Source organism: Hyaena hyaena, unplaced genomic scaffold, assembly GCF_003009895.1.
Source record: "Hyaena hyaena isolate Hyena2069 unplaced genomic scaffold, ASM300989v1 scaffold_1166, whole genome shotgun sequence".
In the NCBI taxonomy this organism is placed as follows: Eukaryota; Metazoa; Chordata; class Mammalia; order Carnivora; family Hyaenidae; genus Hyaena; species Hyaena hyaena.
Window position 1 is genome coordinate 159,763 of NW_024081797.1, and position 18,981 is coordinate 178,743.

The following is an 18,981-nucleotide window of genomic DNA, read 5'->3' on the forward strand; positions in this document are numbered from 1 at the left end:
GATGGTAGATATTTGGGTTGTTTTCTTGTGGTTTTTGTAAATAGTACTGCTTTGAACATTTGTGAACAAGTGTATGTTTCCAAACATCTGTTTTAAATTCTTTTAAGTGCATACCTACAAGCAAAATTGTTTGGTCATGTGATAATCCAATGTCTTACTTACTCAGGAATCACCAAACTATCTTCCACATCAACTGCATCATTTAACATTCCCATCAGCAATGTTTGTGGGCTCTAGTTTGTCCACAACCTCACCAGTATTTGTAAAAATTTTCCAGTTTTTAAAATTATGACTGTCCTTATGGATGTGAAGGGCTACCTTATGACTTTTATTTGTATTTCTTTTTTTAATTTAAAAAATATTTTTAATGTTTATTTTTGAGAGAGACATAGACAGAGAGTGAGTGGGGGAAGGGCAGAAAGAGAGGGAGACAGAATCCAAAGCAGGCTCCAGACTCTTAGTTGTCAGCCCAGAGCAGGACGCTGGGCTTGAACTCACTGTGAGATCTGACCTAAGTCAAAGTCAGACGCTCAACAGACTGAGCCACCCAGGCACCCCGTTGATTTGTATTTCTTAATGACCAGTGACATTGAGTATCTTTTCATTTGTTGGATATTTGTATATCTGTTTTAAAGAAATGTGTATTTAAGTTCTTTTGCCCATTTTTAAATTGGACTGTTTGATGTTTTGTGGTTGACTTATAAGAGTTCTTTTTCTTAGTAAAAGACCATTATCAGATCTATGATTTGTAAATATTCAGATTGTCTTTTCACTTTCTTGGTACTAGCCTTTGGTACACAAAAAGTTTTTAAGTTCCAAGTCCCAATTTATCTATTTTTTTCTTTTGTTACTTGTGTTTTTGATATAATATCTAAGAAACCATTCCCAAGTCCAAGGTCATGAAAATTTACTCCTATCTTTTCTTCAAAGAGTTTTAGCTCTTATATTTGGATCTTTGATCTATTTATAATTATATTCTCTTTATTTGTACTAAAATTATTATTTTATTTTGAACACTGCATTTAGAATAAACTCATTACATACCTAGTTAAGAACTACCATTGAACAGTTAAAGAGTAAAATCTATCAAGCTGTGTGAAGATTTATGTTCAATTTATGTTCAATTCTTATTGTCCCTATGTACAACATGGCATTTCAGGCAAATAATTTAGCCTGTCTTAGGTTCTTCATGTATAAACTGAAGCTGTGTATATTTGCATTAGTTTTCGTTTAGGGCTGTTTGGGTCAAATGAGATAATGAATATGAATGTTTTTATAAAATGGTGTTAAACAAATGTAAAATTCCTAATACTTTCCTACTGTGTTTCAATAAATCAATCTTGATAACCTCAACCTTAGTAATTTTACTTGTTTACTTAATGAATATTCATAGGAAACAAAATCCAATTCACTGGAAACTAGCTAACGTAGAAAATTATTCCCGCATGAGACTTAAATTGGTGCCAAATTATAACTTCAAAACTCATGAAGATGCTAGTGCTTTGAGAGATAATCTAGGTGAGTTCCAATGGCTGTTTAATTATTTTTTGAAGATAATGAGGGTATTGGTGCGTTGGTTATTGTTTTTATTAATTGTTTCAGAATTGCTTACTCGTGAAGAAAGGATGACATTTTATAATTACTTCTTTTTCAGAATGTTAAAGTTTTATTTATAAAGCTTTGTTGTACAGCATATAGTTGATATTTAAATGGTTGTATATATTAAATGCTGTTCTTTGACCTAAATCTAAGATGATTCGTATTTCAATTAATTGTAACTTTCAAAGAAAAGCATAATTTGCGATCATAAAATTATACTGTAGTTTATGTGCAGTACATTATCTTTTGTATCCGTTATAATATACTGAAACAGTGGTTCTTTTCCCTTAGTCTTACCAAGACTGAGGCTCATATTAGATATATTTAGAATTCTTAGCAACCCTTTAGATTTTTGTTTTATATCCTGTTCTTAGATCCTTAGTATCTTAGATGAGCTAGTATCTTTTTCTAGAAAAAAAGTACAAAAACACATAGCTTAGCAGTATTTCAAAACAGATTTTAAAGAGTCTCCACAACTCTTTAGGAAACCCTTCCTTTCTGCCCACCTTTTTGACTCTACCTTTCTGTCTTGGTGTCTCCCTTTTTAAAGGCAGGTCAATGAAATATCCAGTATAATTCATTGTTCATTCGTTGGCAATCATGTGTCTACTAAATTGTGATTGTTTCATTGTAGCCACCTGTTTTCAGTGCTAAGTTTTAGATGAAATTCAAGAAACAGTTTTTAAATCTTTTTAAAGCTACCTTAATATATTGGCCAATACATTTGATGCCATAAATTAATCAAAAGTGCTATCTATGATGCCTGCCATTTATGGTCTTATATCCTAAAATACATCAGACACAGAAACTGATTTTTCTTAATGCAAAGTAATAGTCCTACCCAATAAAGAAACTCCGACTTTGAGAGTATCTTATATGGGAATAGTCACTTACATATAGCTTGTCCTCCCTGAACTTATCTTGAGACTATTATATTTTCTCTACTTATTGAAATTCGACTGTGCTTATTACTTAGCAAATATCTATTGGTGAATGACTTGAATCTTGTAATACTTAGAATTGTGTCCTCTATTTTTTCTTTGTTTTTGCCAAGAAATCCCACCCCAGGAAATTCCCTGTTCTTCCTTTCCTCACTTATTTACACATATACACAGGTAGAATTTTATGTCCCTTCTCCTTGATTTTAGTTGAGTATAGGAAAACTAGTACTCTTTCTTTTTTTCTTTTCTTTTCTTTTTTTCTTTTAATTACTTGGTTAAGTAATCTCTGCACCCAATGAATCTCTCCTTCTCCCCCACTCACATTCTGTCTCTCTCTAAAAAATAAATAAACATAAAAAATATTATATATAAAATAGAAATACTCTATTCTGAAAAACCAAAAAGAAATACTCTTTCCTGGCTTTGTTGGTGGAACATGTAGTTCTTGATCTTGGAATTGTGAGTTTGAGCCCCACATTAGGTATAGAGATTCCTTCAAATCTTTTTTACAAAGTACTCTTTTCTGAGTATTTGCTACAACTTATTTTTAGTTCTTACACCGTTTCTCCTGTCTCTGAACCATTTGGTAGTTGTAGTTATCCTCCTCTGTAATTATCTATTTTTTTCTAGCACTGATACTTAACCTCCTAGTTGTCTTCCTAATTTTTAGTCTTGTTCACCTTTTATAATTTTTTTAAAATGAACAGGGGAGGGGCAGAGAGAGAGGGAGACACGGAACTGGAAGCAGACTCCAGGCTCTGAGCTGTAGGCACAGAGCCCAGTGCGGGACTTGAACCCACAGACAGTGAGATCATGACCTGAGCCGAAGTCAGACACTTAACTGACTGAGCCACCCAGGCACCCCTAGTCTTGTTCACCTTTTAAATGATTATGTTCCCGGATCCATGCCTAGGCATCTTGCCTTTTGCTTATGCTCTCTATGAAGTGGTGATCTCATGACTTCACCACTGTATATATATGAAATGATGCTTTCCCACATGTATTTCTATTATAACCTGTCTTTTGAAGGTTTCCAACTGCCTGTCTGTCTATTGGGATATCTCTTCCATGGGGGCTTCCGTGTAAAATTTCCGAAATTTAATTCATTATGTTTTCTCATTTGTCTACGTACCCTAGACTCTGCTGCTTTTGCATTTTGTGTTGTAGTTTCATTTTCTTCATCTATTAGTTACTCAGATTAAAATCTTTAATATCAGCTATGAATCTATCCATATCCCTCTTAATTTCCTACATAATAGCTCTTTAGGTGCCTTGTCCTCCTAATTCTTTCTTCCATAGCTTTTGAATAGTTTTCCTTATTTTCATTCCCTTTCCTGTTGCCATGACTTACTTGGTGTGCTATCTTTTCCCAGACTTACAGTAGTTTCCCAGCTGCCTCTTTACCTGAAGTGTTTCCCATCCTCAGTTTATTCTCCAGTCTTTCATCACATTTTGAACTTAACTCTTTTTTTCTTTACAATTTTTTATAGTTTATTTATTTTTGAGAGCAATAGAGAGACAGAACATAAGCAGGGGAGGGGCAGAGAGAGAGGGAGACATAGAATCCGAAACAGGCTCCAGGTTCTGAGCTGCCAGCATAGAACCCGATGCGAGGCTCAAACCCATGAACCACGTGATCATGACCTCAGCTGAAGTTGGACGCTTAACTCACTAAGCCAGCCAGCGCCCCTTGAACTTATACTCTTAATGGAATAGTGTCATTCAGCTACACAAAGTCTATTTTCTCTTTGTATTAGATTATCTAGACTCCTGATTTTCAGGGTTGTTTTTTTTTTTTTTTTGCTTTCTCATATGCTTTGTTTACTTAAATGCTTAACAATAAATTTTGCCACATGCAGTAAATTGGAGCACATGAAGAAACATGTTCAATAACTAGGAAAAGTATGAGCTAGTACTTCCTAGTTATAGACAAAGGTGTGATCAAAGCAAATTTACACAGAAAAAAGCAGCTGTAATTACGTAGATTCATTTTTTATGTGTGAGCAATGATACGGTTTGAAAAATTAAGGGAGGATTTGTCATCTTTATAATGTTTTGTTATTTGATATGAATTGTTTTTGTTTCCCACAACTGAAATGTCTTTATTCATAGTTACATACATAACTTTTTCCCAGTCCTACCTATAAATTATGCATTTATTTTTATTACTATTTTTATACCACTCAATTAATTGAGAAGTAAATGTACAATTATAATAGCTGCCATTTATTTTATACTTAATGTAATGTGATATATCTCCATTTCACAGTTAAGAAAACAAAGATTCAGAGGAGTCATGTAGTTAATAAATGGCAAAACCGAATTTGAATTTAAGTCTACCACTTCACAGTCTTTGTTCTTCCCATTATATTAGCCCTGCCTTCTTACAAAATGTATAGTTTATAAAATTTATTACATTAATTACATATATATATCCATAATTATTAAATTCCATGTGCTCCAGAAAAGAACTCTTCAGCTCTTGAATTATGTATTTGTTAAGGATAAATTGTCACATTGTTACCTAATATTTCTTTAGTACAAATACACGGTAAAAATAGTTTTATTAGGGGCGCGTGGGTAGCTCAGTCGGTTAAGCATCTGACTTTGGCTCAGGTCATGATCTCACGGTTTGTGAGTTTGAGCCCCATGTCGGGCTCTGTGCTGACGGCTGGCTCAGAGCCTGGAGCCTATTTCAGATTCTGTGTCTCCCTCTCTCTCTCTGACCTTTCACTGCTCATGCTGTCTCTCTCTCTCAGAAATAAAACATTAAAATAAAAAAAAATAGTTTTATTAACACAGTGAGAATAATTCTTTCTTTGACTTATTGGCATGCATTAGAATTAAATTAATTAAAGAGATAAGTTTCCCCATTATGAAACATAAATAATACCATCATTAGAAATAGATGACAGAGGTGCCTGGGTCGCTCAGTTGGTTGGATGTCTGACTTCAGCTAGGTCATAATCTCGTGGTCTGTGAGTTTGAGCCCCACGTCAGCCTCTGTGCTGACAACTCGGAGTCTGGAGCCTGCTTCAGATTCTTTGTCTCCCTCTGTCTCTGTTCCCCCTTGGCTTGCACCCTGTCTCTCTCATTCTCAAAAATAAATAAACATAAATAATAATTTAAAAAACCTTTTTATATAGATGACATATTTTAAAAACATTTATTCCTTTTTTTATACATTAATAGTTTTTAAAATCACAAACAACCCAGATTACTCTAAATCATGTATTAAAAACTTTCCTGTAGTAAATTGCTTTTCTATATTAGAAAACTTTACCTTCTGAGGTTTTTTCCCAGTTTTATAAATATAATTGACATACGATACTGTATAAGATCTAGAGCATAATGACTTGAGATATCTGTATATTGCAAAGTAAGTACCATAGAATTTAGTTAACATACATCATGTGATGTAGTTATGAAATTTTTTTTCCTTATGATGAGAACTTTTTGGATCTACTCTTGTAGCAAATATACCATACAGTGTTGTTAACTATAGTCATCGTGCACATTACGTCCCCAGTACTTATTTGTCTTATAGCTGAAAGTTTAGACCTTTTGACTACTTTCTCCCAATTTCCTTACCCTCTTCCTTTACTTAATATATATATTATACTATATATTATTATGTCATTAATAGCCAGAAATTATAGAAGGACTATAATAGGATTGTAGGATTGCTTTGTGTTTAATAGATATTTTGTACTTATTTTCAACAGGTGTCCAACACTCACAGCCTTCCAGTGATTCATTGCTTTTGGAGGTAGTGAAACAAGTAAAAGTTAGCAATATGGAGGAGGATAAATTAGACCTTCCTGAAGAAGATATAACAGCCAGAGTAAATATGTATGTATAAGTATTTGAAAGAATTAAAAATTATTTTGTTCTGGGGGAGGATGTGTGGCTCAGTCAGTTGGGCATCTGGCTCTTGATTTTAGTTCAGGTTGTGATCTCAAGGTTCATGGGATTGAGCCCTACATTGGGCTCTGCACTGACAGTGCAGTGCTTAAGATTCTTTCTCTCTCTCTCTCTTTCTCTCTTCTATCTCTCTCTCTCTATCCTCCTCTCTTTGTCAATATAAATAAATAAACATTTTAAAAAATTATTTTGTTCTGAAAAATGGGATTATAAAATCATGGAAGGTATTTGCTTGAAATACTAAGTACGTGACCCTTGAACAATAAAGGTTTGAACTGCCTGGGTCTGCTTATATATGATTTTTTTCAATAAGTACAGTACATTACTGTAAATGTATTTTATCTTCCTAATGATTCTTAAAACCTTTTTCTTTTCTCTAGCTTACTTTATTGTAAGAATACAGTATATAAGGTATATACAAAAGATTCATCAGCTGTATATATTATTGGTTGGTAAGGCTTCTGGTCAACAGTAGGCTCTTGGTTAAATTTTTAGGGAGTCAATTTTATTTGTGGATTTTTGCACCGGATTCAGTAACACTAACCCCTGTATTGTTTAAGAGTCAACTGTATTTCCAGGATCCATCAGTTATTCCTATGTCATTTGTGAGTAGTCTATCAGTATTAACTGATATTATTGAGGAATGCTTCTTAGAACTAAGATAACTTTGATCTAGACCTTGAAATTAGAAAATATTTTTAGCTGAATGATAATGAAAACATAACTTAGAAAGTTTGTGGGATACAGTTAAAGCTACATTTAGATGGAAAGTACAAAATAAAATATAAACTCGTAAGTAGAAGGAAGAAATTATAAAGAGGAAAGCAGTAGTCATGAAAAGAAAATTGGAAAAGGAGAAAGACCAAAGAAAACAAAAGCTAGTTATTAAAACTCAAAGAGCTAACAAAACAGAAACCTCTTGCCAGACTGGTCAGGAAAGAAATAAAGGCAACATGAATAACCAATATTGGGAATGAAAAAGGAGCTAACACTATAAATATTAAAATGACTAAAAAGAAATATTAAATACACGTTATGCCAATAAATTTGACAACATAAACGAAATGGACAAATTCCTTGAAAGAGACAGACCTCCCTCAAGAAGAAAGTTTAACCTGAATAGCCTTATATACATTTAAAAATTTTGAATTTGTAGTTGAAAATTTTCCCAAACATAAAATATATTGATTTCTTTATCTCTCCTTTGTATTAATTATCATAAATACAGACTTTCCTGTGTTTTAAGGCCAACAGAACAGTTTTATAGTTACTATTGTATTCACTTGTCTAAATCAGTCAAGAGAAGAATAGACAAAATTATATAATTGTCCTTTCTTTTATATTTGCCTACATAATTACTATATACTTATATACGTTGTTTCTTTGTGCACTTTCAAATTACCATCTGGTGTCCTCATTTTCTAGCCTGAAGGACTGCTTTTATTTTCACGTAAGGAATGTGACCACAGATTCTCTCAGTCTTTATTATCTGTGGTAGTCTTTATTTTTGCCTTCATTTTTGGGTACTTTAAAAAAATTTAGTTACATCTTTTGAAAATTGAGATTCATAAAATATAAAATTTATTGTTTCAAAGTGTAACATTCCATAGGCTTTATTATATTCACAGATGCAATTATGTACATTTTCATCACTCTCAAAGGAAATCTTGTACTTTTTTAGTAGACACTCCCAATTTTTCCCTTCTACATCACCTAGAAACCACTAATCTGCTTTCTCTTTTGGATTTGCCTGTTTTTGACATTTCATTTATTTCTTACAATATATGGCCTTTTATGTCCAGCTTATTTCATTCAGTATAATGTTTCCAAGGTTCATTCATAGTAGTAGTTTGTAACTGTACTTCATTCCATTTTATGGTTGAGTAATATTCCATTATATACCACCTATGTTTATCCATTCATCAGTTGATGAACATAAAGTTGTTTCTACTTTTTGATTATTATACATTATACTGCCGTGAATATTCATGTACAGATCTTTGTGTCAACATATGTTTTCAATTACATTGGGTATATAGCTAGGATTGGGTTTGTTAGTTATATGGTAAATCTATGTACAACCTTTTGAGGAATTGTAAAATTGTTTTTACACTGACTACATCATTTAACACCTTTAAGTAACATATAGGAGCTCAGATTTCTCCACATTTACCCCAAGTTTTGATATCCTATGTGTTTATTTATTATACCATTCTATAAGATTTGAAATGGTACCTTGTGATTTTAATTTGCATTTTCCTAATGACCAGTACAGCTGAGCATCTTTTCATGGGTTTGTTTACTATTTATATATCTTTTTTGGAGAAATACTTATGTAAATCATTTGCTCATTTTTTAAAATTGTGTTATCTTTTAGTTAGTTATAATGATTCTTTATTCTATATATACATGCCTTATCAGGTATATGATTTCCAAAAATGGTCTCCCATCGAATCTGTTTTCCTTCATTTTGTTGATGCACAAAAATTTAAAAATTTGAAGTCCCATTTATCTTTTTATTCCCTAAGAGTTTTATAGTTTATCTCTTACATTTAGGTCTTTGATCCATTTTCAGTTAATTTATGTATGTGGTATGATGTAGGAGTCCATATTCATTCTTCTGTATGTGATTGATTATCTATTGCCTGAGGACCATTGCTTTCTTTTATAAAGGATAATTTTGCTAGATATACAATTATTAGTAGACAGGTGTTTTTTGTTTTGTTTTGTTTTTTTCTTTTCAGCATTTTGAATATGTCATCCCACTACATTTTAGCATCCTATATTGTTTTTGTCCCTGGCTTTCAGCACCTTGGCTTTATGTCCATGTGTAGATATCTTTGGATATTCATAGAATCTTCCTGGATGTATAGATTATTATTATTTTATTTAGGAAGTCTCAGGCATTATTTCTTCAAATATGTATGTTTGGCTCTTTTTCTCGGTCTTCTCTGGAAGTCCTTTTACACATACGTTGTTTCCCATGATGGTAACCCTCTGAGGTTTTTCATTCTGCTTTTTTCCTTTGTGTTCTTCAGGTTGGACGGTTCTTTTGAGCTTTCAAGAATCCTGCTTCTTTTCTCTGCAAGTTCAAATATGCTATTGAGAGGTGCCTGGGTGGCTCAGTCGGTTAAGCATCCGACTTCAGTTCAGGTCATGATCTCCTGGTTCATGGGTTCAGGCCTGGAGCCTCCTTTGGATTTGTGTGGCCCTCCCTCTCTGCCCACTCCCTTGCTTGCAGAGAGAGACAGACAGTGATCTGTCTCTCTCTGTCTCTCAAAAAATAAATAAACACTAAAAATTTTTAAAAATATGCTATTGAGTCCTTCTGGTAAAATTTTCATTTAGTTATTATGCTTTTTTTGATTCCACAGTTTTCCATGTGGTTCCCTTTTTAAAGATATGTATGTAATCTCTGTCTCTTAATTGACAGTCTCTATTTGACTAACCTCTGTTGCCATAATAAATGCACTTTAGTTCTTTAGACTAGTTTCCTCTAGTTCTTTTAATGTATTTACAATAGCTACTTCAAAGTCTTTGCTAAGTTAAACATCTGAGGTCCCCCAAAGACAGTTTATTTTTACTGTGTTTGTCTTGATGGCCCAAACTTCACTTTTTGTTTGCATTTTAGATAATAAATTTTAACCACTCTGGTTTCTGATTCCCTTTTTGATGGTGGTTATTATGGTGGTATTTTTACTTAATGACTTTCCTGGACTAATTTTTGTGGAATAGGTCTTACCTGCTCTGTGTTGCCAGAGATGTCTGTACTCATTGAGTTTTTGTTTTACTGTTTGTTTGTTTGTTTTTAAGTTTATTTATTATGAGAGAGAGTGTGTGTAAAAGCAGGGGAGGGGCAGAGAGAGAAAGAATCCCAACCAGGCTCCACGTAATCAGCACAGAGCCTTACGTGGGGCTCAATCCCCGAAATTGTGAGATCGTGGCCTGAGCTGAAATCAGGAGTTTGATGCTGAACTGACTAAACCACCTTGGTGCCCCTACTTTGTTTTGTTTTTAAACAAAAAGCCTGGCCCTTTATTAAAAGTCAGCATATGTAGAAACTAATTTGACAATAAACTATTTGTAAAAAAAAAAAAAAAAAAAAAGTCAGCATAGGTTAGTAGTCAGGCAATAATTAACTAGCTTGTATTTAAACCCCATGTTCCAGAAGACTACCATTCTTTGCTAGTAGGTCTGTGTGTGCCTTAGGGAATGAGTTCAAATTTCATGATTTATATATCTGCCTTGACTTTTACCTTCTATGTTTGTAAAGCCTCAGCCAAAAACAAGTACTTAAGACCTAAATATATAATTTATTCTGAGCATCTCTTTTTTTTAGATTATAAACTACACATGGCAAGCATTTCTTTAGAACTTATTTTAATATTACAAATTGACCAGGTTCAGTAGTAATCTTTGTTGACATAAATAATATTTTTGTTAATATAATTTTAATAATTTCTAAAGATTTATAATTTATAAATTATAATTTGTTATGATTTGTAATTCTGTTAAATTATAAAGTATATAATTATAATGTTATAATTACTGTTACAATTTATGTTTATTGGAGAATATAACAGTCCTCTTAATACAAGATGACTTTAAGTAAGGTATTGCAATAGTAGCTCTTTGTATTATCTCCAGTTCCATTGTAGAGAACATCATGATAATGTTGCTCTAGATTTAGTTGCTCCTGAAAAGTCTCATTTTACAGTTTAAGAATCACTCATAGTTAGTGCTTCTGATAATTATTTATAAAACATCACTAATGATGCATTCCTTTATTCACAGATTCATCTTATTCCCTTGGTCAATTCATGTTTTGCAAATATAACTAAAATGACATGACTAGCATTGCTGTATCTGTGAACTGTCCTCTGCCGGTAGTTTTAAAGATTCACTATATTTTGTTTTAATGGGTCACATATAATTAAAGTGTAAAACTTTTTTTTTTTGAAACTGAATTATTGAGAAATAAGAATATTTTGGACAATAATTAATTTAATATGCAGTGGAATTTTTTATAGGTAATTCAAATACTCTTTCTTGATACTCTCTCCCATTTACACAGAATACGTTGTTGAATGGTTTTTGTTTGGTTGATCTTGGTTTTTATAGTGATGAAAAAGAAGAACAGGATCAAAAAGAAAAATTGGTGTTGTCAGAAGACTGTGAGCTCATTACAATAATTGACATAATTCCTGGCAGATTTGAAATCACAACTCAACACATTTACTTCTATGATTGCAGCATTGAAAAAGAAGATGGTGAGGAGTTCTGGGGGAATAATTTCTGTTGTTCAATAGTTAAGTATCCAGCTTGTTATACATTAATGAGAAGAAAACAATAAAATAGAATTGTGGAATTGTGGTCTATCATGTAAAAGGAGAAACGGAAAGTCAACATGGAATTAAATTTCAACATATATTGGAGGGAATAATTTTTTTGTTAATGTTTTTTAAAAGGTTTGATAAGAGGAATTGCTGTAAACTTGAGTTATAAAATTCAATCTGAATTTTATTTGCACATTTATTTCTATCAGCTTTCTACTTAATCCTGTATCTGAAAATTAAAGCTGTAGAATTTAAAAATATTTTGAAAAGAAACATCCACTAAATTTAACAAATGGTTTTTATAAAACAAATTTAATTCCTTTTCCCTAAGTGCCACTTTTGTCAGGAGCTAGGAGATATTTTCTGTGTAATACAAGTAACTTCATATGGTACTCTGGTCAAAAATTTTCTTTTGTTTTTAGGGATAGGCTTTGATTTCAAGTGGCCTCATTCTCAAATTCGAGAGATTCACCTGCGGCGTTACAACTTAAGGAGGTCAGCCCTTGAGATTTTTCATGTTGACCAATCCAACTACTTTCTCAATTTCAAAAAAGAGGTATGTAAGATGTTGCCTTTCTGGCAACCTCCAAGTATTAGCTTGAAATAATTTTCCATCTGGTGAGCTGTAGTAAAACTTGGACTCATTTGTAAAGTCAACATATTGGAGGACAGAAATCTCTGCCTTGGGGGCTAAGTAGTATGTGAATTTTTGTTGGGATTTGTCTTTGAGTATTTTTAGGGTGCTTGTTTTCAATGTTTATGAGTAGATAAAGAAATCTGTAGAATATTGAGTGTCAGCTAATAGGTGCCTCACAGTATCCAGTTGTGAAATAATATGCAATATATACTATGTGACGAATTGATGAAATTGGGTTGGGTTCAGTTAAATAATGGAGAAGGTGTTTCTTCCAGGAGAGGAGTATATTCTTTCCCCCACCCAAAGTTTATTTATTTTTGAGAAGGAGAGAGAGAACACAAGCTGTGGGGGGACAGAGAGACCGGGTGACACAGAATCCAAAGCAGGCTCCAGGCTCTGAGCTCTCAACACAGAGCCTGACACGGGTCTCAAACCCATGAACTGCAAGATCATGACCTGAGCTGAAATCAGATGCTTACTGACTGAGCCACCCAGGCACCCCAGGAGGAGAGTATATTCTTAAATAGTATAAGTGGTTAAGTGATTACCATTGAAGCCAGATTACCTAGGTCCGGGTACTAGCTCCACCAATAGCTGTGTACCTTCACCATATTACTTGGGATTCATACTCCCAACCTTCCTTCCCTCTTCTCTTCCCTTGGGGTCACACTTCCATCACTGTCTGACAACTCTTCATCTTGTCTACCTTTCTCTCCATTTTCTCTCACAGGCATCTCTCGTGATAAATTCCTTGAATGTTCAATTCTGTTTTGTGATGTGCTTGTCAGATGATCTGGATTAGTTTCTATTAATTTGCGGGATCCAGATTTACTTACAGATGATTTTATTTGGATGATTAAAGAACATTTTATATTTTTACAAAATAATATTTATTTACTATTAAAAATAAATTTTCTCCATAGGAATGTACAAAGCTTGTGGTTTTAGGAAGAGATGTCAAACCAAGAATGCTCCTGTTGAATACTGTCCATTTGTATTAACTTTAGAGGTTTTCTTATTTTTTTGAGTCTTTTTTTAATGTTTATTTATTTTGAGATACCAAGAACATGAGCGTGAACTTGGGAGGGACAGAGGGAAAGGGAGAGAGAGAATCCCAAGAAGTCTCCACACTGTCAGTGCGTAGAACCTGATGTTGGGCTCAAACCCACAGACCATGAGATAATGAGCTGAAGTCGGATGCTTAACTGAGCTACCCAGACGCTTCTAGAGGTTTTTTATTTTTTAGGTTTATTTATTTATTTTGAGAGAGAGAGAGTGGGGAAGGGACAAAGAGAGTGGAAGAGAGAGAATCCCAAGCAGGCACCACACTGTCAGCATAGAGCCTGACATGGGCCTCCAATCCCACGAACCTGTGAGATCATGACCTGAGCCAAGATCAAGAGTCGGACACTTAACCGACCAAGCAACCCAGGTGCCTCTAACTTGAGTTTTTAAAGCACATTTATATATACTACCTAATCTTCATAAAAACCTTCAGATTAGATATGGAAAATTCCACTTCTTTTTTTATAGATGAGGAAACTGAAGTTCAAAGATGAATTTTATTACTTTACGTTAGCCCTAAAGAATTCAGAAAACTATAAAGATAAAGACTATTATGTTTAATGTACAAATGAGACTCAGTAAATTAATTGATTTGCCAGTATGATCAGTAAGTGACAGAACTAAATATGAACTGGACTTGAGCTAGTTTTCTGATTTAGTGTCTGGTGATCCTTCCACTATACACTATAACGTTTTCAAAATTTATATGGCCTGACTTCACCAAACCTAGTATAGTAGAGAAGTTAAAACCATAATCCTCTATTTATGAGAAATGTCCAGAATAGGCAAATCTCTAGAGGCAGAAAGTAGATTAGCAATTGTCAGGGGATAAGAGGGAGTGGGAGCTCACTAGTGGGGTGATGGCTAGTGAGTATGGAGTTTCTTTTGAGAACGATGAAAGTGTTCCAGAGTTAGATCCTTTTTATGGTTGCACAGCTCTGTGAGTATACAAAAACACCCATAGAATTCTTTCTTCAAAAGGGTAAATTTTGTGATATGTGACTTGTATCTCAATAAAGCAATTATAAAAACCGTAATCACAGTTTGTCTTATCAATTTTTAAACTATAAAATTCTGGGGTTTTTTTAGGTTAGAAACAAAGTCTATAGCAGACTGTTGTCACTTCATTCTCCAAATAGTTACGGAACCAGATCACCACAGGAGTTATTCAAAGCCTCAGGATTGACACAGGTAGGAAATTTTAAGTCACTTTTTAAAAAATGTTTATTTTATTTATTTTGAGAGAGAGTGCACTTGAGCAGGGAAGGGGCAAAGAGAGGGAGGGAGAGAATCTTAAGTAGGCTCTACGCTGTCAGTGCTGAGTCCGATGTGGGGCTTGACCTCATGGTTCGGGAGTCTCTTGATCTACTTAACTGATTGAGCCATAACGTTCACTGTTTATATGTTCATATGTCAGGCTTTTGCTTAAAAGTAAAATGTTCTCTTCTGATTATTTTATTTTGATTATTACAACCATTTTTCCATTCAAATTGATGTTTTGAATTATCTTTGGATCTTTCTGTTTCACTAACACATATAGTACCCTGTCCTCCAACTCCCATATCATTTGGTTCACAGACATATCTCATGAATTCTTCTAATTTAATAATTTTATTTTTTTAAAATATAGCAAGTGGGTTTGGTGGTTTTTTGTAATAATAAAAGTTATCCATGCATGAGGTAAATAAAAGATGGAAAATACTGAAGACACCATGGGAAAAAAAGGCAAAAAAATCACCAATTCTGTCAGCCAAGGCTAATTAATGCTGTTGTGTATTTTATCCCCACCTATATCCCAACATGTCTCTTGAATTTCTGCTACCAAACTCCAAAGATAGGCCATTGTTTTTTACTCTCCTCTGAGTTAAGGACTACCAATGGTCTCTTAACTCAGGTTTCTGCGTCCTGGCTGTCTCCTTTCTCTTACGTATGCATTAGTCTTAATGTTAAGTGTGGTTCTTATTCAAAAGCTGTCAGCAATTCCTTCCTGTCACTTAGGGAATAAGCTTTATTTAATGGAGTACATTTCCTGTTTTTTTTTTTGGAATAAACTTTATTCACTAAGTATTTACTTCTCAGATTAGCACTCAATAATTATAATTGGGCTTTCTATAAAATCTATAGATTTCTATAAAATCTATATTCATTTCTCACCATTTTCCACAAGTGTATCTTTTGCTTAAGGCACATAGTAAATAAACTTAAAGGTGAATGTTAGTCTGTCAGCAAAATTCTTGAGAATACCCATACTGTGTAATTAACAGGTTAGGTACAGTGAAGTGATTAAAAGAACACTGATTATGATGTTCTTTAGAAAATTTTGTATCCAGTGTTGCAAAACCCCATCTACTATTGCTCTAGCAAGACAGTTCTCTAGGGATAGTTAACATGATATTTGTTTAAACGTTGTAGATCATTTTAGTACATTAAAATGCTTTTTTAAAAATATGTGCACTTAATGAAAATTTCAATTTCTAACAAAATTTCTTTTTTAAAAAAAATTATTTATTTATTTTGAGAGAAACAGAGACAGCGTGAGCGGGAGAGGGGATAGAGAATCCTAAGTAGGCTCCATGCTGCATGACACAAGGCTCAAACTATGAAACTTGGAGATCATGACCTGAGTGGAAACCAAGTTTTGGAAACTTACCTGACTGAGCCATTCCTGCACCCCTGTAACAAAGTTTTCAATGTTAGACAGTCCTTCTAAAATTGACCTTTTAGGGGTGCCTGGGTGGCTCAGTCAGTTGAGCATTTGATTTCTGCTTAGGTCATGATCTCACTGCTTGTGAGTTCAAGCCCCACATCAGACTCTGTGCTGACAGCCCAGAGCTTAGAGCCTGCTTCAGATTCTGTCTCCGTCTCTCTGTCCCTCCCATGCTTGTGCTCTGTTTCTCTCTCTCTCAAATATAAAATAAAACATAAAAAAATTTTAAAAATAAAATTGACCTTTTAAAGATACTTAAATAATTCAAAAGAAGACTTAATTCTTGTGAAGTTTTTTTGACTATAATGAAAGATTTATGTTTAATTTTTTATTCCTTTTCTGAAGACCGATTTTTAAAAGGAAATAAATTTAGGAAAAGTATATTGATTTTATCTTCCTGTTAAACCTTTTTTAAATCCCCATTCCTTTTATCAGAAAGATGATGTAGATAATGGGAACAAAAGGTTGTGTTAGTGGGCCCCTGGGTGGCTCAGTTGGTTAAGCGTCCCAGTTTCCACTCAGGTCATGATCTCCTGGTTTGTGGGTTCAAGCCCTGCATCAGGCTCTGTGCTGATGGCTTAGAGCCTGGAGCCTGCCTCAGATTGTTTCTCCCACTCTCTCTGCCCCTCCCTGCTTATACTCTGTCTCTGTCTTTCAAAAATAAACATTAAAATAATAATAATAAAATAAACATTAAAAAAAGATTGTTAATACTATCAGTAATAGTTACTAACTCTGAAAAGATATAGATTAATTTAGATTTTGTATTTTTTTCTGTTGTCTAGAAATGGGTGAACAGAGAGATAACGAATTTTGACTACCTCATTCAAATAAATACAATGGCAGGACGAACCTATAATGACCTTGCACAGTATCCAGTGGTAAGTTTTATAGAAATCTCATAAGTATGGAATTGCCTTTCAGTTTTCTAATACATAAAAATATATCTGTGTATTATGGTTATGTTTCATCTTTAAAAAAGACCTAAAAACTTTTTTTGCTTTTGTGTATATTTTCTCCTTTGCTATAAAGTATATAAACACAAAGAATAATTAAATAATTAAAGCTGTTTTTCTCTTCACTCAAAATTTCCAGTGGAATTATAGGAATTAATGCTTCTGGTTATGAAACTAAAGATGAATAAACATTTGCAACAGGGAAAAATATTTCTACAGACTATCCCTTTTTATCTTTAGATAAGCATTTGATATTATATATAGGGATAGAAGCTTCTCTGGAAAGGAAGTTATAAATTGTAAATTGTGATTCTTTTAGTTTCCCTGGATTTTACAAGATTATACTTCGGAAGAGTTGGACCTTAATAATCCATCTGTATTTCGAGATCTTTCCAAACCAATTGGGGTAGTTAATGATAAAAATGCCAAAGCTATGCGAGAAAAGTAAGTGCCTTTTATCTCTTTTGAAAAACACCCATCTCATGCACCTGGGTGGCTCAGCTGGTTAAGCATCCAACTCTTGATTTCTGCTCAGGTCATGATCATAAGATAGAGCCCTGTGTGGAGCCCTGTGCTGGGCTTGGAGTCTGCTTAAGATTCTCTGTCTCCCTTGCCCTCCATCCCTCCCCAGCTTGTGTGTTTTATCTCTCTCTGTCAAAAAAAAAAAAAAAGAAAGATACCCATTATTTTTTATGGTATTTTTGAATTTGTATTGATTTCTATTATGGCCAACCAAGTGTGGCTTTCTTTTAAATACAGCTACTTTTGGTTTTTTTGTTTTGTTTTTTCTTTGTTTTTTGTTTTTTAATTTTAATGTTTTCTATTTTTGAGAGAGACAGAGCATGAACAGGGTAGGGCAGAGAGAGAGAGGGAGACACAGAATCCGAAAGCAGGCTCCAGGGTCTGAGCTGTCAGCACAGAGCCCGACATGGGCCTTGAATTCATGAACAGCAAGATCATGACCTGAGCTAGAGTCAGAAACTTAACCGACTGAGCCACCCAGGTGTCCTGTGCACAACTACTTTCGATAATCAGAGTCTGATAATCCTTCACGATGTTTTCTTGAAAATATATCTGTTGTCCCTCAAGTATCTTAACTATATATAGTCTGTTTATTTCCCTTCTTTGCCAAATTTCAGTTGATATTGTTTAGAATCTCTTTTACCTTGTCATAAGTGTGTGCTGGAAGATAATTTTTCTTCCCAGGTATTTTAGACTTAAAAACTTTATAATCTAACATGCAAAAATACACACTTACAGGGTACCTGGGTGCCACATTTGGTTGAGCAACTGACTCTTGATTTTGGCCCAAGATCTCGCGGTTTGGTCATGATCTCGTGGTTTATGGGTTCCAGCCTGATGGCTTAGCTTAGATTTTCTCTCTCTCCACCCCCTCTCTCCCTGCCACTCCTGTGTGTTCTCTCTCTTCTCTCTCTCAAAATAAATAAACTTTTTAAAAAAAATCCACCGGGGTCGGGGAGAGATCCACTTAATGTAACATTTTAGTAGATACAAAATACTAACCTATTATTTACAAATAATATGAATAAAGAATAGTGAAATGTGTATAAAGTTACTATTTTAATAAGGAAAGGAATTTTTATAATTCTGTATATTTATGATTGACCCTGTAAGTGTCTCACAATTTTTTTTCAAAGCAAGGTGCTGACAGTGAAAGAATAGTCTAATTTTAATTTCCCCTTTTCTCCATGTGAAATTGTAGATGACTTGTCAGTTACAACTTCTAATAATAAGGGCAAAGACTATTTTGCAAACAAACAGTGTAGATATATTTGAGTGTAGATTGTACTTTTTT

The 18,981-nt window shown here is 33.7% G+C and overlaps 1 protein-coding gene across 8 annotated transcripts in view; it reads left to right on the plus strand.

The window, feature by feature from the left end:
• The window catches only part of NBEAL1 (neurobeachin like 1), a 182,524-nt gene that overhangs the window by 111,290 nt on the left and 52,253 nt on the right, over positions 1-18,981 (plus strand). For 7 of the 8 annotated variants that reach the window (XM_039222592.1, XM_039222591.1, XM_039222589.1 and 4 more), the window contains 7 exons: positions 1,394-1,518; positions 6,266-6,392; positions 11,586-11,734; positions 12,223-12,356; positions 14,592-14,693; positions 16,995-17,090; positions 17,485-17,609. In XM_039222592.1, the coding sequence (XP_039078523.1) occupies positions 1,394-1,518; positions 6,266-6,392; positions 11,586-11,734; positions 12,223-12,356; positions 14,592-14,693; positions 16,995-17,090; positions 17,485-17,609 (858 nt within the window). The remainder of the gene's footprint in view (positions 1-1,393; positions 1,519-6,265; positions 6,393-11,585; positions 11,735-12,222; positions 12,357-14,591; positions 14,694-16,994; positions 17,091-17,484; positions 17,610-18,981) is intronic. The other variant, XM_039222595.1, reaches the window with a different exon arrangement.